Below are 24,722 nucleotides of genomic sequence, written 5' to 3'. Positions count from 1 at the left end.
AACAATGCCTGACAGCACTGAAAGGGAAAAGTAACACACAGATAATAAGAATAGCCTCTTTTTTATTGCATGTTCTACAACTACCCTGTTAAGGGGATGAAGTACTTCATAATTAAACTCTTATGAATGTATCATCTATTTAGATAATGAAGTCACATTCCTCAGTTTTACATGTTTTCCAATCTAAACAATTCAGTGAATCTGTTTTAAGAAAATGTTTACAGGCATTGGAATGAAAGAGACTGTCAATTTCCTAACACAATTTCTAGCTACCTCATGCCACTGCAATTGCCTGTAGGTGTGTGGTGGTACAAGTTTCAATTTGGGTTGTTGTTTTATTATTTTTTCTTTTTCTTTTTTTTTTTTTTTTTGAGAGCAGTTCAATTCAAAGCCTGCTGAGTTTGATGGAAAGACTTCTTTTCTTAGATGAGTTTTGGATATGTTTTCTGGCACGGGTTTCTGTCTTGGGGATTAAATTTGATAGGCCATTGGGCTGATCTCTTACGGCTGTAATCGATTGCAGAGTGCTGGTGATCTTCACTTTGCATGAGGTAGTTGAGATGACACAGGGGTGTAGAGTTATCTGTGGAGAAGGAATCATTTGTCATTTTGTGGCAAGAAGAGATTTGCCCGAATGGCATTTTGAGGCTTGGTTATTACTGTTCTGTGCTGATAGAGGCATCAGATGGTGGTTGTTTGGGAGAGCTGAAAGAGAGGCAAAACAAGGCTTTCCATCCATTTTGATGAATGCTTAACCCTCTCTCCTGAGCTTTTCCTGGGAGAAGTTTCTCCAACTTCAAATCGATTCATTTACATTTTCTGTAAAACTCTAGTGCTGTAGAGGAAACTTTCTCAAAAAGTTGTCTGCTTTCAGAAGGAAGGTGTAGATCCTGTGATGCTGCAGAAAATCATAGAATGGCTTGGGTTGGGAGGGACCTTAAAGCTTATTTAGTTCCAACCCTCCTGCTGTGGACAGGTTTCAATGTCTTCTTGTGTCCTATTGAACTTTCCTGTTGAATAACAAGCTCTCAGAAAAGAAATAGTGAGAGAGAAGGTGAGGGAGGGTAATATGCTTTTAAATTTTAGCTTATAAAGGTTTCCTTTGAAGAGGGTTGGAGCAGCACTGAGGACAAGTGGTGCATATTGATCTTCCCTGTTCGTTGAGTATTACTCTGCTCCACCAAAACTTGTGTGCTTTAATCCCTTGCCAGGCAGTACTGCCTACTGTCTTGTGCCCTCTTTTAATTAAATATTGAAGTGTTTTCCAGCATTTTCAGGGGCAGCTGTTATCGGTGAATGTATCTTAATGCATATACACACTTTTCCTGACATTGAGGCTCATTTTATTATGCATTTTAATGCCACACAAATGCTGAAGCATGTCCCCTGAAGATGTCAGATGTCAGCTAAAGTGGAATAGTGGTGGGCAGCTGAGGGTGACACTGGGGAACAGTGTGCTCAGCTGAATGGAGCCCTGAGTGAAGTGCCAGGAGCTTCCTGCTCGATTCTGCCCATGGGGGCCAGACCTGCCCCACCCTGGAGTGCTCCTCAGTCCACCTGCATGTTGGTTTTGGCTTATTTTCTCTAAAAATTGAAACTTCTGCAGTCCTGTTGTCTGTTTACTAGATATTTTCAATCATAAAAGTGTTGAAAGCCCTTAGCTAATCTCAAGCCAGTATTTATAGGCTAATAAATCTGGCAGAGGTTAAAGTCTTAATGATTATTAGGTCCTTAGACCCTTCAGGAAAACCAGCAGTTCAGTCAAGGAGAGAGGCCCAACCCAGCACCTGGAGAGGGACCAGCAGACAGACTGTCAGGTATATATTTTCTGTCTCCTCTTATGGATGCTGTCCATTTCACCTGTAATAAAATGAAATACTTGGGAGAGTTAGTAGCCTACACCCTCCTGTGGCTTTAGCTGTGGTTGCAGTGCTGAAGCTGTAAGGTGGTGGATCTGGGGTACAGCAGTGGATCCCGGATCCAAGCCTCATAGGGACTGGTGGACTGGGAGCTGCTTCCCTGTGTGCACCTGGTCTGCAGACATGTTTCTGGGGTTCCTGAGTGGGTGTGAAAGGGGTGTCAGCATGGCCTGAAGTGAGGTAGAGAGTTGCTTTGGGCAGGACCTGCCAGCCTCCTGGATAAAACGTAGTGGCAAGGGAAGGAGGAAGACTCCTAACAAAAAAAAAAAAGGCTTTTGTTTTAAGGAGTGATGTGAATCTAGCAGCAGCCTGCCTGAAAATCGTCACCTGAATGAGCTCTTGGAGATGACCAGGAGTTTGCTTTCAAATTTCTCTTCCACAGCTTCCCCCAAAAGACATGAGATATTTTTCTTCTCTGAAGTCTAGTCCACTGATGACTGCAGGGCTAAGGACATGTTTGGTTTTGGGATGGGTAAGACACTGAAATAGGAGGCATTTTTAAACAGCAGATCTCCTTGGTCTTTCTGTAAGACCCCCTTCTCTAGGGGAATCTGTGCTTCTATCTGGTACCCTACTTTTTTTGGAACAAATGGAATGTTTCAAGGGTAATCTGCTGCAAATAGCAAAGATTGGTCAGGTAAAGGTACTGCTGCCTTGGCTGTGATCCACATGAAGGGTTTTTTGTGCCTTCCACAGACTGAAAAATAAGGTAATATGTTCCTGATCTTGTACTTTGATTATCACAGACTGAGCTGGGATGTTTTTGTAGGAGCTCCTTGGTTAACATTTTGATGAGAGAGGATTCTAAGCTGTCTCCAAGGGTGAAGGGCTGTGTTAATCTTGCCAAGGGACTAAGCCTTTGGTTCCAGGGAGTCTAGATAGCTCCAACCTGACGTGTGCTGCCACGTCTGGAATGGCTCCCAGACGGGGCTGCGTTGGCGATACCCTGCGAGCCCTGGGTTGTGTTACAGCATCCACTGCGCCCTGGCACGGGCTCTGGGAGGAGTTCCGGATACTCACAGGTTTTTCTGGGGCATGGAACATGGTGGTGCCTGCCTGTCACTGCTTTCCAAGTTCTCAGTAGGAAAACTGAATGAACCCAACTGTAATCTGAGACTTGACTGCATTCAGGCAGTGAATCGTAGCAGAACCAGAATAAAAGTCCTCTTGTGATTTCTTCGGTAATCGTGTGACCACGAGAACATCCTACTCATTTACATATGCTCAGTTCTCCCTCTGGCTTATTGACTACTGTCTGAGCATGCAAAAAACCCCAGTCTGTAAACATATGGTAAGTAGAGAGAGAAGAATTGGGCTGATTTCTGGGAAGCATGGAAAATGTCATTTGTGGAAGAATTTTAGGAACTCTTTACTTTATAAATAGTCATGTTGTAGAATACTACCAAAGGGATGATTAGCTTTATCTTGCTGTACTACTGCTTTACCAGGAGCAAGGAGGATGCCCAGACTGTGCTCAGGAATTTGCTTCTGAAGGGCAGGTTTTGTTTTATTAAAAGCTGCTTTATTCTCCTATGTCACATCCTGCACCTTAAATCAGCGGGAGTGTTCATTGCTGTGTATATATTGAATATCCCATAGTAGAGCTGGGCATGCATTAACAATTACACATTAAAACTGTTTCACTTTCTGAATAATGCCAGGCAAGTCCTAGATTCCCACCAGAAGCCCCTTGCTGCATGTGTGCATGCATTAGACTGGGTCTCCTCCCATCTCAGCCTGTGGCACAGCTCCCATGTGTGTTGAGAAAGGAGCATGAACTAGATCCTTATTTTGTATATGTCCAAGAATATCTATTAAATTGTCCATTTTATTATGAAGTGGGTCGTGCCAGACTTTATTTTCCTGTTTCTCTTTTATTATCACTCAGCTTTTTAATTCTGTGTTCCTAATGAGAACACCTTGGTTCCCCTGGTAAAGGTGTAGTGCAGAAAGGCATTTTGCTCACAGCAGCATTCTGTCGATGTCGGCTGTGTGCCAGATGAGACATGGACTTGCTGCACTGGCTCTGGGAACTTTCTGTCCCATCAGAATGAGAGATTCAAATCCTCTGGTGTGAGCTGCAGTTTGTACTTGGGTATTCTGTCCACACCTGCGTGTGTGGTAGTGTGGGGCTGCCTTCAGTAGGGTGGATGAAGGGTACATCTGGGAGGAAAGATTGCTGGATGAGCATAGTTCCGCTTATGCTTAGGAACTGTACAGGGGTGGTTAAGATTTTTAAAAAGGTACAAAAGATAGTCCTGTTTCCATGAGGTTCCTGTTTCTTTTTGACAAACCTGATTGTTAACACAAGTTTGAAATGTCCTTGGCATTACCTTGCAGCTTGTTACAGTGGAAGGTGTTTTTCCTGTTACATTTTGTATTTGCTTATTTATGAACACACAGGCTTCTTGGTTCTTTATATCACAAAGGGGGGTGATATACCGGTTGGAGGGGGGTGGATTGATCCAGTGTGAGATGGATTCTGTTCCCATCTTTGTCCCTCTTTGAGTAGCCCAGAGCAGTTGTGCCTCAGTTTGCCTATCTACAGCTTATATCACAGTATGTTACTGCGAGCAACTTCATCGCTGAAAAGCTGCCAGGAAAGGGTGGTAGATCGCAGCCAGAAAAAATATCACTGAGCTATGCCTTCACTTCTTCAGGCTGACTTTCACCTAATTCTTTCTTTAGATGAGGGAAAAGGTTAGAAGTTACATTGGTTTCTGAACTGGAAGCTGAACCTGAAAGTTGTCCTTCCTCCCCTTCTCTAATCCGGCCTCTGAGCAGTCAGGGGCTGTGGTCTGTACTTGCTGAAATAGCTGTTCTGAGTAGAAGGAAAGCTATGCTTTTGCAGCCTGCAGCTCCTCTGGAGTAAAGGATCCTTCCTTCATTAGTCTTTGGATTTTATAGCACTCTTCAGGCTCAGACTGTCACCAGAAGTGTTAACCTAAAGCTGGTGATGACTGTGGATACAGGCAAGATCTCTCCAGCAGTAACATCTTTTTTTCCTTTCTTTTCCCATGTCTTAAATTTCTGTTTGACGCAGGACCAGCTGCCCACTCTGTAATGGCCTCTTGGGAGTAATCTATAGGCAGAAAAAATGTGTTTAAACTTACTTAATGCCTCATAAAGATGGAATTGCTGATCCACTGCCAGATGGAAACCTGTAGTTTTCATGTCCATAAGCCCCAAAAAACATTGTCCTTGGTGACTTGCATGAGCATTTGGTCCAGGTGAGAAGAAAAATGGCTCAGTTACTCAGATCAGCCTTTCCTGTAAATGTCTTGGGAAGGTATCCAAGAGTCAGCAAAGAACCTACTCTCCCCCAGCACACAATCTTCTTGTCAGACTGAGTCAAGTATTGCTACAATTCACATGGTCTATTCAGTCTCTGAAAAATCTCTGCTGAAAAGAGTATGTAATGATTTTTTTTTTTTTTTTTTAATGGTCAGCTCAAGGTCTGGTGATTCTGGTGTTGAACTGGATTTTGGAATGGAAAACAAGCTTAGTAAGAAATGACTCATCCTTAAAATACGGGTGGCTTCCAAGAGCTGCCTCTGTAATACTCTATGTGCCACTGAAGTTTTGCTACCAGATTGTTATCAGAAAATAATATAAAAATAATGTTCCCACACCCCCATGCCAGTGTGGCAGGTCTGAGCAGACAGTTCTTAACCAAAGAGCAGTACTGATGAAAAGGCACTAATGTGGTAAGTGGAAACCAAGTTAGCATGATAATCACTATATAAATCAATAAAATAAATATATCAAAATAAGTAAGAGCTTTTATAAGGATAAATCATGAAAAAATGGCATAGCCTGAGGATCTGTAAAAAGCAAGGGTATGTGTAAAATGCACCCTGGGTGGTGAAAGGGTTTTGCTTTTAAATGGCGTAAAACTAGAGCTAGAGTTCCAAATACTGTAAAGTCTTTGTAATTGAATCTTTGTCTCATGAAAACATAAAATGTCATAAAGAGACATATGTTTAATAATAGTTCAAATGCATACTCATCACATATCGGTTTAGAGCACAACTTTTGCTTCTAGGGGAAAATCCAAATTTTGATGGACCAGAGTCAATTCCCAGACAGCAGCCAGGCCTGTGACAAAATTTATACTGAGTGTATCAATCTGTTGATTAGGTATCAGTATTTAAGATGATAGCTTCATCCTCATATCCATGAAGATATATTTAAAGGTATTTGCTTTGTTCACATACAAGTAACTTCTGAGCAGCACCAATGGATGAAATAAGGTATCTACCTAATATTTACTGGTTTATCCTAAGGATAGAATAAGATAGGGAGGCAAGCCTGTTAAATCTTCTACCAAGCAGTTAAGATTTAGTGTTTTGAGGCAGTATGTTATTTGATGGAAAACCAGAAAATATTTCTGCACAGTGTCTTGTGTTTAGATCCACAAAAATAACCAGAGCCTCGAGCTAAGAGCTGGGTGTGCAGGATTACATAGCACAGACCGAGGAGGACAAGAGTTTTTTCCTGTTTTGTGTCCTTCCTGACCCAGAGTGGTCTGTAGATCCAGGTGTGCTGGAGACTGAGCCTGGTCTGGACAGGGAACTGCCTGAGTTGTGTGTGGAGTAACCATAGCAGGACTGTGCCAACTTGCTCTGGCACTTTTTTATGGCTGCATTTTGTTCCTTACAACAGCTCAACATTTTTTATAGCAATGCTGATGGTGACACAATGAGCCCTTTGTGTCTGAACTGCTGTAGCGAGTCCACTGGACCATCCTGTAGAAGAACCTAAGGACCTTGTTTTCCACCCTATTTTAGGATGTGAAATGAAACTCAGGTGGCTTTGGTAATTCCATACTGAGTCCAGTAGTCTCGTGGTGTCTGATGGCAGGTGAAGCTACACATCTTAGTGGGGTGGCACCCAGAGGATCCCTGTGGGTCAACAGTAGTCTCTTGTACAAGGTGCTGCCCAAAGACTTACCCTGGCAGTCTGACAGATGAGTTTTATGGAGTGCTTGCTTGTCCTGGACCCTCCTGGGGTTCTGTGCCATTCTACAGCACCAAGGAGCTCAGCAGTGTTACACAAATGATTTATGATGGAGCAGTCACAACCTTGCCTCTTCTTATGGATACACACTATGCATACACTTCCAGGAGAATAAATCTGTTTTAGTCTTTTCAGTACATCAGTCTTAAAGGAGCTTTATTAATTACCTTCTTGGTGTATTCATACATGCATGATTAATGTGTAAAGTTTTAACTTGTGAAATTTCATGACAAAAGCTGGAAGAATACAGAAAGACATTTAAGACAATGGAGGAATTTTGAATATCACAGATGATACCATTACATTTATTTTGTGGACTCAAAAGTCTCAGGGGAGTATCATTGATACGTATCCTTGTGTTCTATCTTGCATTTTGATAGCTAAAATACAGAAATAAAGAGCAAGTGTAGCCAGGCAATTGCATTGGAACTTCAGACATGTAGAGGACAAAATTATTCCCCTGGAAGTCGTCTTTCCACTCTTTTTTCTTTTGAAATACAGTTTTCAACTTTTTTTTTATGATTCTGTGCTGTATTCTGCCTTTCTCTACTCTATGAGTTTCTATTAGTACTGATGGCCAGCATATATATATGCACTTAAATTATATATAATTTTTTTTGGTCTTCTGATGACTCTGCTTCCTTCCTGGGGTCATGGTCTTTCCCTCTACAGAGTTCTTCCATCTCATGGTGGATGTGACAGCTGTTCTGGAGGCTGTCCTTCTGCAAGGAGCTCCTTTTGACAAAGAGCCCCTGCGCAGACCACCATCACCTCCTTTAAAAACAAATGAGAGACAAATTTCAGAGAGCTGCGCTTGCAAACCTGACAATATCAGCTAGGTCATGGTAGCTCTGTTTGGCAGCTAGTTAAATTGGATAGTTGGGCACATCCCTAGATGTTAATGGTTAAATGTATTCATTGTTCCAACAAGGCCCCTATTCATAAGGGGACTATTCTGTGCTCGTTATGCATGCATAATTCCCATTAATGCTCCTGGGGGTTAAGGGTGTATAGTGGGGGAAAAAACGAAGCTGATGTTTACACACCCGTGTTTGCACTCAGAGAAGAGGTTTTGTAACACAGGAGAAACTGATTGTATTTCCACAGATCCCTTAACTTTAAGGAAAACTGTAAATCTTTGGTTTAGAGAGGGAATGAGAGTGGGGGAGAAAGTGACACTTGCATAGGCACCTACTTCCTTGCACACCATACTTTGTCAATGACTAGAAATACTACACCAGTGCTATTATTGTAGAAGCTTTTGAAAGTGACTAAGTGCTTGGAACTTCAGGGTTCTTATTCGGGTATCAAAACAGGGACTCTGAATTTTTAACTTCTGGCAAAAACTTTTGCAAACTTTTGACTCACATTAATCAGGGTGATGAGATCTTGCAATTTATTATACTATATGGGTGTTTCGATAGAAAACCTTCAGATTTAAGATTCCTCACTCTTAGGTGCACATCAAAGTCGTGTAAAAGCCATAAAGAAGCTAAGCACTGCCTAAGAAAGCCTTTCAAGTTCCAGCAAGTGCTTGAACTACTGAAGGTTTTGAAGTGCTCTAATCTCTGACATGGGTGACGTGCTAGGCTAGCACTTTTTTGTTTTGTCACAAATCATCCATGCACATAGTGCAAAGGGACCCTGACAAAGTCATTTTACTTTTCAAAAGGTCTGCTTTTTTTCTTACCATTATGTCTCCTATTCACATCTACATGTTTGCTTCCACTTTGTTCAGGTCTAAGTAGCAGGGCATTTGCATAGTCTTCCCTTTGTTCTCAGTAAATATGGAGTAAAATGAGCAAGATCCGTGCTGTGAAATTAAAGCTCTACTCTTGAGAGATCTTAAGGGCCAAATCCTCACAAAAGGTGCAGCAGCGTAGTGCCAAAGGAGCTGGTGTCCAGGAACAGCTTGCTCTGGGTGTTTATGCTAGGAAATGTGAATAAAGGGAGACTAATCTGTTGAAAACTGGATGTAATTAGAAAAATACACTGCTGAGAACTGCTGAAAGATTAGAATAACAGAAAATAGTACTGAAATAGACCTGAAGTGATCATCTGGTCCATTCCCTCTACTTGTGGCCAGAATAAACTGTTCAAATCAGTGAGAGAAGATCACAGCCTTTTTAGTCTGTCTGTTCCAGTGCTTAATTACCTTACTGCATAGGTTTTTCCTAATGCAAAACCTAACTCTTCCTTGCTAAAACCCAGGCCTTTTGCTTCTTATCCTATCCTGAGGACCTTCCTCTTTGCAGTAATGTTTACGTGACAACTGCTCTGGTTTGTTCTGCTCTGAAACAATGCTCTGTGCTTTTGCACTGGTCACAGAACAATAAGCTTGTTAGTGTAAATGAATCTAGCTTAAATTTGGGTCACATGCACCTGGAATGAAGTGAATTCCAGATGTGGTGACTCATTAAGGATTATAACTTGACTTGGTGTTTGAGCCCTAACAATAGGTTTCGTCCTCCTTTATAAGTTTGCGTATTGTGAAGAAGGAGCAGATGTAGAGTGTGGGGATATGAAATTCCAGAATCAGGAAGGCAAAATAACAAATTCATAGATTTGCTATGTAGTGGTAGATGGGAGCATGCAGAAAAAGCAGTTTCCAAATGATCAAACTTTGAGCAGTAGTCGAGTTGCAAGGCTGCTGGTGGGAAACTGCATTGTTGTAGCAAGACATCATGGAGATGCCTGGAGATGTGGAGCATTTGCTCCTAACTGAAATAAAATATTCACCCTAGATTTTGCTGGTGGTAGGCAGTTCACTATATTGCAGGTGTGTAGGTGAGGTGGCAATTAGGCTACTGAAAACAGAAGACAGTTACCAAAATTTTAAGTCTTGCAAATAGACATGGGATTTCCAGAGCAAGTCTGAGTATCTCTAACTTTCCTGGTCAAGGGAAGCTCTGGTCCTTAACCCTCTGTTTTTCAGTGTTTTGGGGTGTTAATTCTTGAGCAATGTTTTATTATTACTGATGTAGGGAAATTATTCTTTGTAGCTGAAAAAGGCTCAAAGTTTGTCTCCAGGTTGATTTGGTCTTGCTCCAGATCCCTATAATCCAGTCCTGTGCTGCCAGCAGTGTAGCCATACCTGGCATGATGCTGTGCCCAAATTCAGATCAAGCTCCACTACTCCAGGTCAGAGCTCATGTCTTGCCTCCCCAAAGCACGTCTGTCTGTCTGCATGGCTAGACTTTACATGGCTTGTCCTGGGACTCTCTCAGAGGCTGAAATCATGGAATGGTTTGGGTTGGAAGGGATCCTAAAGATCATCTTGTTCCAAATCCTACCATAGGCAGGGACACCTTCCACTAGATGAGGTTGCTCAAAGCCCTGTCTAGCCTGGCTTTGAACACTTCCAAGGATGCAACATCTGTAACTTCTCTGGGTAACTTGTGGCAAGGCCTCACCACCCTGACAGCAATGAATTTCTTCCTAATATCTAATCTAAGCCTACTCTGAGTTTGCATCTATTCCTCCTTGTCCTGTCACTGCATGCTCTTGGGAATAATTCCTCTCCATTTTTTTTTTTTTTTGTAGGTTCCTCTCAGGTACTGGAAGGCTGTAATTAGATCACCCTGAACCCTTCTCTTCTGCAGGCTGAACAATTCCAATTCACTCAGTCTCTCATTGTAGGAGAGGTGCTCCATCCCTCTAATTAAATGTCAAACCATTGTGTCCTGTATTCCTGCCCCACTGTCCTTCCATAAGGGAACCCAAAAAAGTGGGAGCTGGAAGGATGGAGTGATGGTTTTAGAAGGAACAGAGGCTTGCTAAGTAATATTTAGGGAGCAGCACCCAGAGGTTGATATGGTTGCTCTGTAGTGGTGGTGAAAGTATTTCTTCCCTGCAACTCACAAGAAGATCCAGCTTTCAGAAGAGCAGTGTTTCTTCTCTTTTTGCATGGGTGGTTAAAAGGAGTGGTGTAATGAATGTGAAGGCAAGAGAACAAAGCATATGTAGAAAAACCACTGACTTCTCAAAACAGAGTAGGGCTTTTAAAAAAAGAAATCGGAAGCACAGGTCTCAGAGAAAGGCTTTCAAACTTCTGCTCAGAGAAGGCTTGACTTTAATCTCCTAATCTTAGTTTTGAAGTTTGGGAAAAATATATCTGTTACCATTGGGAGCAGCCCACAGTTGTATTTGGCTAAAGCATTGCATTTTCAGTTTCAAACGGCAATAATTAAATTTACTCTTTCTAATCTGGTTTGCCTTAGATATGTCAGGAAATACAAACATTTGCATTCCCCAAAAAGCAGCTGTGGTTTGGCTGTACCTGGTTGGGATCTAAAGCTTACTGGGAGCTTCCCCCCTTACTGGTAACAGACCTGCTGTGCTCTGTGGCCTTCTCTGATAGAACAAACTTTCCACATCTAAGCCAACAGCCCTGCCAACAAATGACACCAGCACTTTTCATCCCAGTTGGGGTTTATTTCTAAGTCACTATCACAGGTGCCAAAACATTAGCTGAGTAACGAGGGCTGCCTGGGGCCAGCTTGTGTCAGCTTGGCTGCTGTGTCTCCAGTGGCTGCCATCCCCAGCCTGGCTGCCTTGTGAACTGCTGGCCAGAGGGGATTGAGTGGAGCCAGCACTGCCTGCCCGTGTGTCCAGCTGGCTTCAGGCAGCTCTGGGACACGGGGGCTGTGCTGGGCACTGCCAGTGGGCAGCTCTGGAGCTCCATGCTGGTGGTTCTGAGTGGAATAGCACAAGTGGGAAGGGAAGAATAATCAGTTCAATGTGCTGTGAAGGTGCCTTGTTGGAGTGATGTCAGGGAAGAAACATGATTTCTTAATTTATATAACAGGTGCAGAGGGTCCAAATCAAAAGCAGGCTCTGGGAAAACCCTGAACACGGCACATAGTAAAGGGCACTCTCCACTAGGAAATGCTTACTTGTTGAAGCAAACTAATGGAAGAGATCTTCCTCTTTTCCATGTCTGAAACAAAGTGTGGAGCCTAAGGGGTTGGCCTAAGGTCAAACATACCTTTTAGTATTGGCAAATGTAGGAGCCCATCAGAGGTTTCCACACTGGTTTTCAAAAGTTATTTGCCTGTGGTCCCAGCTTAAAGGCTTTTAGGACATCTTCCTGCCTCCCCTCAGCCTTTGGGAAGCAGCATCTGTTTCAGAATCCAGTATCCTGGCTCAAGAAATCCCAGAAAGATACAGGTTTTCCTGCTGAACCCACTGCTGGGGTCCTGGAGAGGGTGGTGGAATGTGTCCTGTGCAGTGAGCTTGGCTGCTTTCCAGGTTAGGGTTATGGCTGGTGCCCAGAAGTCAGGGAATGGCCCCTCCAGGTGAGATTTCATTGTGGACGGTCTGCAGTTCTCCAGCTCCTCATTCCTGTCTGCTCCTGGTACAATCCGAACATCCTCCATGCTCTAGGCAGACAGAACAGGGCACAGCCAAAACAAATGAGAAAGGGCAGAAGGCCAGTCCCATCCTAAGCACTGCCATGTGCTTAAGGGGAAGTACTGTTGTGGCCCTTAATTTCATATGGGTTAGATTTACTTTGCTGGTGGGCCCTCACTGCTTTTTAGACCACTGAATGCTGTCACCAACTCCATGATGTGTTTGGGGTTTTAGCTTCTTGACCTTCCATTGGTTTTCATTGAATGCATGCAGCTAAAAATCACAAGCACTTGTCTGAAATCAAATGCAAATTACGCTAAGGTAATGAAAGTGTTTCTAAATTATAATTCTTTGTAGGTTCATTTTTCTCTTTAATTTTGATTTTTCTTATTAAGGGTGAGTTTTCTCAGGTTTCCTGGCTGTGATCCTTGTTTCAGGATCTGCTTAAGAGTTTGACCCAAAGCTCTCTGGGTACAGAGCTGTGTTAGTCTCAAACTGCTAAATCCCCACAGAAACCTGAAGCCTAGCACAGTGCTGTGTCTAGATGTGTTTCATTGTATTTTGTATGGCTTCATGCCACTGGGTGTCTCCATTGGCATCAGAGGGTGCTGAGCCAAGCTCTCTCTGATGCTGCTCACCTTTCCTCTTTCCTGCACATGTTGTCTAGCATGGGAGAAGCCATCTGAGTGTAAATCTGGGTTTAGCCTAGACCATCAAAAACAGCCTCCTGGTGCCTTGCGTGTGACCAGTGGGGCTGTCAGCTGGTTCCTCTGTGTGGTTATGCTGAATGAGTGTTCCTCTCCAGTTACTGTCACGTATGTTCTCTCTCTCCTGCTGTGGGATGCCTCCCAATGCTTGTGGGTCCGATTGGTGGCATCAAATTCCAGTTTTACAGCAGTGACAGCACAGTGGCATTGTCTGCATAAGGAACTACAGAAAGGGAATGAGATGCAGAGACCTCGTGATGCTGTAGTCTTGCTGCAGCCTGTTTTAATTAATTACCGTGTCATGGGTGATGAAGTTGAAGAATTGGCCCTAGTGAGGAGTGTCTTGTCTAGTAATCAGTTGCTTAGTTCTGGTTCAGCTCTGTAAATGATTGCTCTTCTTTTTGTGTAAATAGTATTAAGAGTGCAGTGTGCTTTTCTTAAAATTCTTGGGTATTTCACCTAGGTTTTTGTAGTTCTCCTCTTTCTTCTCCCTAAAAATAAATTATGAAACTGAGAATGGGATCCTAAAGAAATCTGTTCAAATACTGGTAAAAACTGATCAAAACCAGCCATTTCTCATTCTTAAGTCATGCACAAAAATGAAGTTACAGGCTTGCAGGACAAGCTCATTGAAAGCATTAGGATTTGGGTTGTTAAATTAATACTTAGGTACGATTAGTGTGTATTTTTAAAGAGGAGAAAACAGTTGTCTGAGCACTTGGCTTCATGTATGACTTTGGCAAAAACAGAAGTACTCAAGTTTTGTGAGGAAAGGGAGTATTGAGGAGTTGCTTTCCTCTCTTCTTGAATACTGTTCTTGCAGTTTCCCTTTCTGAGGCTGTGGCTCAAATGTCCAACAGTCCCATGGTTCCTTTACATTTATATTTGCTTTTGTTTCTTCTAGTCTAACCTTAGAAATTTTTTATGTTGGCAGATAAAATGAAGAAGAATAGGTAATACATTTTATCGTGAACTATAAATATCTTTGAAATTTTCTGTGCTTTGCCACCTTATATGGATCTTACAACAGCAGGTAAAGCATATTAGGAAGTAGTTCCTATTAAAAAGTTGGTAAAATAGTTGTTGACATCTGAATTATTATTAGGGTTTGAAGTTGAGATGAATGAGGTGATTCACACCTCTCAAAGAATTTTATGTCCTCCCTGTAGGACTAGATAGGCAGCCTGTGTGATTTGCATTCAGAAGGTGTTTTTTATCTCACTGTACTGGGCTAGAGACATACTTCTTTAATTTATACACAATTCAGTTTTGTTGTGGACGCAGGGCGCTACATACCTGTGTTCCAGTTTAGGCTTTCCACCTCTTGTGGTTTCTGTGGCTCATTCTTCAGGTAAGGCAAGGTTCTGTGGCAGTGAAATGCTGTCCCCTCTGGACAGCAGAAATGCAGCTGTTAGTTTACTGTTGTCCTTGGATGATACGGACTAGGAAGGCTATTACTAGACTCCTCTCAAAAATATTTTATATGTGTTTATTATTTTTTTTTTTGGTGGTGGAGAAAATGTATGGGATTTACTGCTTGGAATGTGATGAGACACAATGAAAGATGACTCATATTAAACTCCAAATTAATAAAAGTTCTTGTGATTTTTCTCTTGCCTCTGCATTGTTATATGCTGTCCCAGGAAAACGGAGGAAGGAGTTGGCATTGCAGTTAATGTAGAAACCCCCTTGCTGAAGATCCACTGATATCTACCAACCTAGGTTGTTTTATAGTGTGCTTTACGTGCATCAGTCTTCATGCTTTTTTATCAACTGTAGGAGATAAAAGGATGGATCCTTGAGAGTATAAATCTCTTGAATTTGCATGTACTGTATAATTAGCAAGCTCTTTAGCAGTCACAGTCTTGCCGCCTTCCAGATAGATCCACATTCAAAGAATATCTCACTTAGCACTGAGCTCATGGGAAATTATTAAACGTAATCAGTATTAAAGAATTTATCACCCATTTAAAGAAGTACCAGGCCTGAGGAAGTGGCCACAGTGCAATCCCTGGGCATGGCAGGCAGTGCTTGCCTGCTGCACCTGCATGTACCAGGCAAGAGTCTCTTCTCAGCTGCTCAGCTGTTAAATTTAAGAGTTTGGAGTGAAATTACTGTAAGGTGAGTTTTGTGCCTTCCTACTGAAATGTTGCTGGTTCTGAGATTAGGGCTGGTAGGGGGGAGGACCGGAGGGAGGGGTTAGTTAACTGTGGGACGTTACTTGCTCTTTGTTCCTTCAAGAGACGATTACGAGCAGTAGCATTATGGCCATTTGGCATTGATGCCAAAGATGCGTCTTCCAACACCCTACTGAAAATCAGGCTGTTCTGGGAAACACTGGGAATCCTCTAATAGTAAGTGCTTTGTAGATGTGTTACAGGACTTTCTATTCCTGTGTATGTATGTGTTCCATCCCCTATTCCTCCTGTTTATCAGACTGAAGACCCCTTCCCTGGGAGGTGGCTGTGGCAGTGAGTGAGGGGTTTATGGCCCAGCTGCTCAGCATCACCCACTGCTGTGACAGTCCTGTGGTGGAGACTCCTGCCTTGCTCCCCTCCCGTTTAGACTGGTTAAGGCAAATCACCTGTTAAAAGCATCCTGGCTGAAGGTGCCTGGGGCAGGTGGGGGCGCTGCTCTTGGGATCTGTGCCACAGGTCTGGTAACAGGCATGAGGCAAGGAATAGTAACTGCAGCTGCCTTCTTAGCTCTTTGCCTTCACCCTCCTGGGTACAGCCTGGAAAACTGAGGATGAGTGACATGATGAGGTCTCTCCCTGCAACAGCTGCTCCTCCTTGCAGGGAAGCTGTGGGCCCATGGGCTGTAAATGTGTCCAGCTGCTCTAGGACGTCCCACAGGTGTGCAAGCAATTGGAGGAAGGCAGGGAAAAGGGTAGCTGAGGGGCCAGGGGAGGAACAATAGAAGGAAATCTTGAGTGAGGAGAGGGACTTTGAGGAGTGAAGGGAGTGCCTGGTTTATGCCTGTGTAGGTTCCAGTGAGTTGGAGGGACATTTGGGTTAGGGAACTCAGATGCTTTTTTTTTTTTTTTCATTGGGTCTGGGAACAAGAAGGGTTCTGTGGGGCACAAGCCAAGGTGAAAAACCTACCAGGCAGATTTATGGAGTAGGGCAGAAGGTGCTTTGGAAAGTACACCAAAAATCAGCATACAAGAGCAGTGAGAACCAGGCAAGCAGCAGAGTGGGGAAAACTTGAACAAGATGCACCTGTGAATAGGCCTAAGAACATTTCATTGTGCAGATGCTGCCCTTAAGAGCTGTATATTTGGAAGAGTTCCTGCTCTGGAAGCTGATCAGGGCCGGTGCCTGATTGTCTCCAGCTGTCCTGCAAGCTGTGGCACTTGATGATGCTGCCAGCTCTCTGGAGTCAGGACATCTAATGCTTCTTGCTGTCTCCCTTCCTGTCCCACTCAAGGCTTCTACCACCCTTAGATTTGCAGGTGTAATTCCAGTGCAATCAAGTGGTCCTTCCATTTTGTGGGGTTTTGTACCTTTTTTTTCTGGGTCTATTCAGGAGCTCTTGAGCAAATGTAAGCTGTTTGACTTGACAGAATTGGAAGTAGCTCCACTTGCTAGTAGTTGCATTAGTAGATTATCTAAGCTGTGCTTGATAAAACTTGAAGTGTTTATCTTTTAGCCTTGATTGTTTCAACTGGAATAGCACATCTGGTCATGGCTTTAGTCACGTTTCAGTGTATGTCAGAAGAACAGTGAGAAGGCAAAGTCTACTGATCAAGTTAAACAGTATCTCTGTTAATGTACATTATGAAAGAAGGGATGAAGGGAAAGGAAATTTTCGTAACTTCTGTTTTGCGAACTGCACTTGTAAGGTTTCTTGCTGGATATATGCATGTTGTCAAGTTGCATGTAGATGGATGGGACAAATTCAGGCTCTGCTTTGATATTTCATGAGCTTTTTTCTTTCAAGGGACCTTTCAGTGTGCTGCTTTTGTGATCTTTATATTAAAGATGATGATAGGATTATTTTAACAAAATAGAGGAACGAGATTGGAAAGTTCTTTCTGCCTAGTCAGAAAATGTGTGTGGGAGGGCCTGACAGGAAGAACCTGATGTAGGAAGAAGAGACACCTCCATTTGACTTAGACTCTGCTCCCTGGAGCTTACCTGGCTTTTTCACCTAGCCCAGGGAGCAGAAGGTTTCTCGAATTAGCTGCTATTTTATCTCCCAGAGCACTGAGCACTGGCTTGTTGATTTTTGTGCTAATTCCTGGTACTACTTCAAGCATAGTAACTACCATACTTTACACATTGACAGATCAAACTGTAGCTGTTTGACTATGCACATGTTGAGTTGATGACTTTAAGATGCTTTGCTTGTCTTTCTAGTTGAAAACATTTTATTACTTGTGGTGGGACTGAGTTTGGTGTAAGGCTGTGCTCCCTGCTAGGTGAGGGTGGCCCGTGGATGAGCTTCTTGACAGCAGTCTTGCAGGTGAAGGGTGATGGTTTTAGCACTGCTGAGGCACAAGAGCTACATGCAAAAAGAACCTACAAACTTGTGGCAGCCTACAGTGGCTGGGTTCCCTTTCCTTGATGTGGCTGTGCTAGTGTGGGCTCTGCTCATTCCCCAAGTAGTTGCAGGGGGGGAGCCCTGGTTGGAAAGAGCTCCTTTTTCCTTTGATTTGGCCTCCTCCCCTGAATTAGTTTGTGTTTAATTGCTGAATTTTCCTTAAGCTGAGGCAGCAGCTATACCAGACAGATGAGTCTCAAGAAGGATGAAGTGTTGGCTCCTGTTCAGCTGGGCCAGACACAATGCCAGGTACTTTTGGCACCCTTCTCTGTGTTACTAAGGCATAATCAATCTTGGAGTCTTTGAAGACATTTGTACAACACTAAAATCTTGGGCTTTGGACTAAAGCTTTGTTTGGAAATACTGTTGAAATGTTTGTCAAAATACAGAGGCAAAAACTGTTAGAAGACAGATTTACCTGAGCTCACCCTCTGATCATGCTTGCTCAGGATTCTTCTGTGCAGTGGAAATTAGAGGCTCAGCTTGTTTGGAAAAAAAAAAAAAATCAGCCTATCTTTGAAAAAGTTGGTGCAGGTAGATCAGTTAGTGTGTGTTAAAAGTTTGGTTTTCTGGTTTCAGAGTATGGCTTTTACAGTGTGTGCAGCATTTTAAAGACAGAACTATTAAACTACACGGTCAGCTAACAAAATAAATATATATTCAGCTTTTGGAAGAAGTTAATGTTGTTTGCTAAACAGGCCTCTCTGCTTTTGGGAAATGATACTGATTCAGCTAGTTTTAATGGCCAAAGTATTAGATTTTATTTATACCAAAGTTCAGAATGAAGTCCGAAACTTTTTGATTCAAAACAAAAAGTTCTCCAACCACCACATAACAAAGTAGTCCACAGCTGATTTTGATAGAGCTGGCCAGATGGATGTCAGGTAAGGATACATAGTTTTCTGTGCATTTAACACTTAAAGTAATTTATACTTGTGACAGGGAAGTGTCTGAAGGTGTTGCCTTTGGCATGTACTGAGTGCTTTGGGGTTGCAGAGTAGTTTTCAACAGGGATCATTGATGCATTCCAAAACACACATGCTTTAGACCCAGGTACTTTTTTTCCTGCACTTCTGAATGTGACTATTTTTCAAAGTGGAGCAAGATACTTTATCCTGTTTTTTATAATAACAGTAAAGATTTAAAGTCTGTAGTTTTTCTCACTTTAAAAAATAAGCTGGGCCTCAGTTTTAACCAGTACTCAAGGGAAAAAGATGTGAATGGAAAAATAATGTACATAATCAGGAGAGTAATCCTTCCATCTGATCTGAAGAAGAAAATTAATTTGTTTTAGGAATGCTTTTTATAAACCTTCTGGAATTGAAGGCCAGGCATGTAGAGTTGAAAGTATTCTCTGTCAGTAAGTTAATGCATAAGAAAATGAAATGGAGAGGTGCCTTGGGGTGCAGGTGCTTTGCATCTGTGGCATAAAGTAAGAGTCTAGCAGAGGGCTCCCATCATGGTCAGGGGCTGGAACATGTGGGAATGGAGAGCTGGGTTTGTTCCATTGTAGGAAGATTAAGATTAAGGGAGGCCATACTGCTGTCTTCAGCTACCTTTTGGGAGGAAATAGAGAAAGTGGAGTCACATTCTTGTAGGTACATGGCTGCATACTGAAAAACCACAGATGTGAGATGGAACATGGGAAATTATCTTCAGATAGAAATTTTTAATTTGCTTATTTTACTGTGAGTGGAGTCAAATGCTGAAACACATCCTGAGAAGCTGTGGTGTTGTTCATCTTTGTAGACACTTTGAAACTTGACCAGATGAAGCTCTTAGGTAGTTAGACCTGCTTTAAAGAGAAGGTTGAGCTTGAGGTGCCTCCCAAACTAAAGTACTAGTTAGGAAATGAGAGGCAGCTTGGGGAAAGCTGGTAAGCAAGTCCTAGAGGGAAATTAGCAGGGTGAAATCTTGAAATGATGCTGTTGGTAACTTCTGTCTTTTGGGAATGGTGCTTTCTAAACTCTGGTGTATTGAATGGCTTTGTTCCTTAAAAAAGGGAGGAGTCTTCCCTTAAGGCTGTGTCCCTATGGCTGGTGGGCAGCACACTCTGAGCAGGGCTAATGGGGTGCTCTGTCTCTGGGGTGCTCAGCCCCTTGGCCACCCCTCTGTCACTGCTCCTCCCCTCTTCCTGTTGGAGAGGGTATTTTTCATTAAGATGAAAGAGATGGGAGAAACTAAAATTAGTATCAGAGTTATTAGAGACATTAAGATATTACTAATGAGTTCTAATTTAATCTCGGCACCCAAGCATGTATAGCACTGAAACCTTTTATTAGGTTTCTATAATTGTGTTAAAAGTGATACCCTCAGGCTAATACAGGAGAAAGTGAAATTGCCAGGCTGTGTGCATGACAGCAGTGACCTGACAGTCCTGTGAGGAGAGTGGGGCTTGCTCTTTGCTGTGCTTTCAATGCTCTGTGTTTTACATCAGGCTCCTTAACTGTCAGGGGCTTAGTGCTGTTTCTGTTTAAGAGTGCCTTCTATGTCATTTTGGCTCTGGACCAACAACTCCTAGCCTTCATGCTGCGGGGAGTATTCATCAGGGGAGGTAGCTGGGTGGGGAATCCCAGGAGCGCAGTTCCAGCTGAGATATCCCTATCCTTAAAGCTTTCTGAAGGAGTAGCAGGTTCCCATGTGTCTCGGTTCAGAGGGGAATGCCAGGTGCAGCTCTGATAGCCATGGATTGCCTCCTTGCCAGGGTCAGCACGGAGCACCTGAGATTTCAAACTTTTTTTGTTACAGGTCTGAGCTTTGCAAAACCCCATCAAACAAAGCTGTAGGCTCTGGGTGTCAGCAGCTTGGCACTGCAGATGCCGAGCAACATTTACAACCCCTCTGCTCAGACACCTATTTGTGTATGACTGAGTCGCTCTGCAGTCTGTATTACAATTTCACTCATGCTTTGGTGGTGCCAGCTCAGAAAAGTGGTCCTTCCCTGACCCCCAGTTCCTTGTGAAAGGACAAACGTGTTGAGGGGGTGAACTGAATCAGGGAACCCATCCAAGTTAAAATTAGCCTGGCCAAGAAGCTAATTTCAACCTTGGGACAGCTTCTCTGGCAGCCAAGAGCAGATGAGCGTGCCCAGCTGGTGACGAGCGTGCAGCCCTCCTGCTGCTGCTTTTGGCAGCCTGCTGGCTTCTGCCAGGGCCTTCAGCAGGGTTTGGGGCTTCACACTGGAGTGTGGAGAGTTTTGTTTCCTATATTTGAAATAAGATTGAAGTGTGAAACAAATCCACCCCCAAAATGGTGTCCTGATTCAGGTCAGTCTGTGACAGCTTTGATCTTTGTTTGCAAACTTACATAAAAATGTAGCAAATTGAAATATTTTACTTTGGTTTTGACCTTCTTGATATAAATTAGCTGCATTTTCCAATGAGAGTTGCTATAAGCTGGAGCAACATTTTTAAGTCAAATGAGATGTTTTAGCTAACTTGGTGTTTTTATTTTTTTCCCTGGTGAGGGAGATTTATTGAAGCTCCTCCCTGCAGGTTTGGTCTCAGTGAGCTGGTGACCTGGAGCTGGCTCTGAGCAGAGCCTGGTCCTTTGGAGGTGTCTACTGATTTTCCAGTGTGCATCCTTGTTTTTCCAGTGTGCATCCCCCTGTTTTTCATCACTGTCAATTATGTGGAACACTGCTGTGCATTAACCTGCAAGGCCAGGTGTGAGAGGTAGTGCAGGTGATGGTTCATTAATATTTCCATCCCAAGGCCTGGTCTGGGTTCTCTGCAGTGGCCTGGGTGAGAAATCCCCTGGAGGAATTATGGCTCTTTGGAGAATTGGGTCTTTTTCATCCATGTGTGCCCTCCAGCCCAGCTGGTGCTGTGTGGGGAGGGATTGCCAGTGGTGTTTGCAGTGGTTTAAAACAGAGATGCACCTTGGGCACAGAGAGGGGCATTGTGGGGACATACCAGCTCCAGTTCAAAGGGCACATACAGCCAGTTGTGGGGTGGGACTGGGAAACTTGGCCACCTGTGTGGCACTGGTCTTCCTGGGAAAGGCTGTCTCCTTCCCTAGAGCTGGAAGGATGGGATGGAGGTGGACACCTGCAGCCCCTTTCCCTCAGAGCATCTGTTTCTGCCTTGAGGTGGAGGGAAGGAAGCCCCTGACACACTGTCACACTTAATACCGTGTGACTGTTTGGGCTCTGGTATTTATGTGTGCCTCTGGTTTTGGATTTAATTGCTTAATAGTCTCTTGCTTTTTTCCTCCCCTTCTAAAGCATGTATTTGTGAAGCGTGAGAAAACGCTCATCTGCGGTCTGTACCAGATCCTTTCTGGCACTTGCATATCCTGTGCTGTAGAACAAATAGACCCTGAGTGTGTCCATCACAGCTCTGTGATGTAGGTTTCCTTATCGAGGATACTAAACTTGCTGAAACACGTACAAAGATGGAATGATTAAAACCCCATTCTACAAGAATGAAGTTTTTAATCAACTTTCAACTTTCTCTGTAGTTGCAAGGTGAGAGTGATTGCAGTGCCTTTAATTTTTTTTTTTTTTGGTGAGCTGCCCAGGAGCTCAGATTTTTTAAAGAAGGTTCCCCTTGTATAAGAGGTGAATAGGTGATTCCTTGAGGCACAATGTGGGTGAGTATTGGATCCTAATGGTTATCATTCACACATTCAGGTTTTGATACCCTTAGCACCAGGTGTACAGTGGGAATGTTGCCCCTTTGATGGTTCATCATCATGATGATGATTCTGTTGTGCTGCCCCTGACTGTGTTCAGGTAACTTTTGTGCCCAGGGTTCTTAACAGTGTAAAATAACTTATCAGCTGATAATGTAATGTTACTTAAATTTAGATGAAACAATCACAACTTTGTGTCCTTCTGACAACAGCTGAGTTTCACATTGTCATTCCTTGTGTTTTGTCTTGTTTCAAAATTTAAAATGTTGTGTTTCTGATATTAAGAAGCATTACTTCTACAGTGTAAGTTCAAGGGTTTTCTGATTATTGTGTTTTTCTTGTTTGCTTTAAGAGTCAGATTTACAGATCTGTCAACACAGGGCACCAACATGTTGCACCAAAAAAATGGAAGAAAGCTACCAGGCAGCTGTTCGAAGGGAGAGGACTCAGAGTATCCAGGCACTGAACTTTGAACTGAAGTACATGATTGTTGGTCACATCACAGCTTTTCAAGGTAGGAAATTTTGAGTAGTTTATAACAGTATCCTCTGCAAGCCAGAGGAAAGCTCTTATCTTTATTTTTCATTCCTCTTGCATCACATGCTGTTGTCACTGCCTTATGGTTTGCTTCCCAGTTCTTTGATGATTGTGCTTTTGGGTAAAGGTGATGGCACTTAATCTTGTCTGGTATGTTAAGCATCTTCCTAAATCTAATCAGGAACAGATTGAAGCCAAGACTTTGTTCCTGGGGTTAGTGTGGATTTTTTAAGGCATTTTCAAGTGTCTTTTCAGTGCCTGATGGTCTTGCTTTTTGATACTCTCTGTGTTGCTAAACCATTTGCAGGTGTAGAAGTCGCATGAACGGGCATTTGTTTGTTGATGCTGAGGAATAAGTGCTCTGAGGTGTCAAATGAGAACACAGCTCTTGCTTCATGTCTAAGTGCAGGAGTACCTTGCTCTAACAGGCACATATAAGACTATTTAGTTCCTTCATACAGGTGGTTATTGTACTATTACCAGGAAGAAAATGCTTGGGTAGAACGGTGCACTGTAGTGTTGAGCACTGGAGACCCTTCTCCAGAAGGGCATTTAAACATAGGCTGTGAACTTTAAACTTATGAGAGTTGAGTGATTAAATCACTCAATGAGTGATGAATCCAGCTTAGTGACCTCTGTGGGACTAATTACATGCTTAATTTTAACTCTCTGCTTTGCTGTGTTCAATGCTGAGCACTCTTATGGAATGGGTTCTGAAATGAAGCCAGTAGTTATTAAAATACCAAGTGTTGGGGCCTGGATGATTAAGCCTATTGTTAGAAGGCAGGTTTTATCAAGTAGTACCTTTTTTTGTCTAGTTTCTCTCATTTGAGTGAAAATACTATAAATAAAAGATGAGACTGACAGTTAATAAGAGACAGCATATTATCTTAAATTGACAATAAGTGATGGTGGAAGTCTGAAAGAGACATGAAGGGACAAGAGAAAAATTTTCTTCTGCTTTTAGTTTTTTATATCTCTTTCCTTTTTTACCCATGAGTGAGAAATAGCATTTTGGTTTATTTTACATTTAATTTTTGAAAATGTTTGATACCCCCTTCATTAAAAAATTGGCTTGGAGGGCACTTCAGAGGAGCACTGTAGTGAAAGGGTGGCTGTTGGCATTGTTAAATGCTGGTTATTCATTCAAGCAATCTTTCAGTATTATGATGGAATAAAGGTAGGGTCAGAATAGATTAACCTACCAGCCCTTTTAGGTCAAGCCAGAGGCTTTCTTGTCCATTGCTGATGAAGCCTTTTGATGGAATGAAAGCAGTAGTTAGACATTTCACACAGTTTAAATTTACAAGCATTTTCTGGAAGTGGGTAAATAGGTTGTTTGTTGTGACTTGCTGTGGCTGGCCTTCTGTCTGCATTAGGTGGGAACACTTGAAAAATGTAACTTTGCTCGCTTGCATTGGGAGCTGCTTTTGTTCTCTGGTTTTGTCCCAGGTGTCAGTGAAAAGCCTCTCTATCTTGTGCTGGATAAACATTCTGTAGCTAAGAGTGGTGCTGTGTGAGACATTTACTGAGGGAGAAGATTGTTGCATTGAATTAACTCTGTCCTTTTGGTCGGCTTTCACGTGTCGCTATTTTCAATGATAAAGTGAGTGTGCCAACAGCACATTTTACGGCCTGAGAAAAGGAAACCCTGATTTTAGAAGCTTTCAGATGCTGTTTAGATTTCATGTTTCTTGCAGCAGTGAGAACTGACTCAGACTTTCTGAAAAACAGCACTTTATTCATTTGTATGGGGTGGTGTTTACTTGTACAATTTTCATGCACAATTTACTTTTATATATACACATTTTTAGTACTGTTAGTTTAGTCAAAGCAAAGCAGTAGTTAGCCTTGCTGCCTGCTTCTGGGGAAAGGAAATCTTAACTGCTTTTTATGCACTTAAAGCAGACAATACCACTAATATTATACCAGTACTAGTGAAATAATTCTCAAGATACTGTGGTGTAAGAAATGGATTTTCAGTAGTCCATCTCTGAGAACATAGTGG

General features: G+C 42.7%; 1 protein-coding gene across 19 annotated transcripts in view; it reads left to right on the top strand.

The window, feature by feature from the left end:
* LOC138114469 (glypican-5-like) overlaps positions 1 to 24,722 on the top strand; it is a 391,856-nt gene that overhangs the window by 52,819 nt on the left and 314,315 nt on the right. For 18 of the 19 annotated variants that reach the window (XR_011152642.1, XM_069023921.1, XM_069023914.1 and 15 more), the window contains exon 2: positions 22,530 to 22,691. Coding sequence is in view for 18 of the 19 variants with exons in the window: in XM_069023914.1 (XP_068880015.1) it covers positions 22,530 to 22,691 (162 nt within the window). In the remaining variant the exon portion in view is untranslated. Of the gene's footprint in view, positions 1 to 21,826; positions 22,011 to 22,529; positions 22,692 to 24,722 lie in introns of those variants that run through there. The other variant, XM_069023922.1, reaches the window with a different exon arrangement.

The sequence above is a fragment of the Aphelocoma coerulescens genome, chromosome 9 (assembly GCF_041296385.1).
Source record: "Aphelocoma coerulescens isolate FSJ_1873_10779 chromosome 9, UR_Acoe_1.0, whole genome shotgun sequence".
Lineage (NCBI taxonomy): Eukaryota > Metazoa > Chordata > Aves > Passeriformes > Corvidae > Aphelocoma > Aphelocoma coerulescens.
The sequence above is the reverse complement of the archived record's forward strand: the minus strand, read 5'-3'. Positions and strand labels throughout refer to the sequence as shown.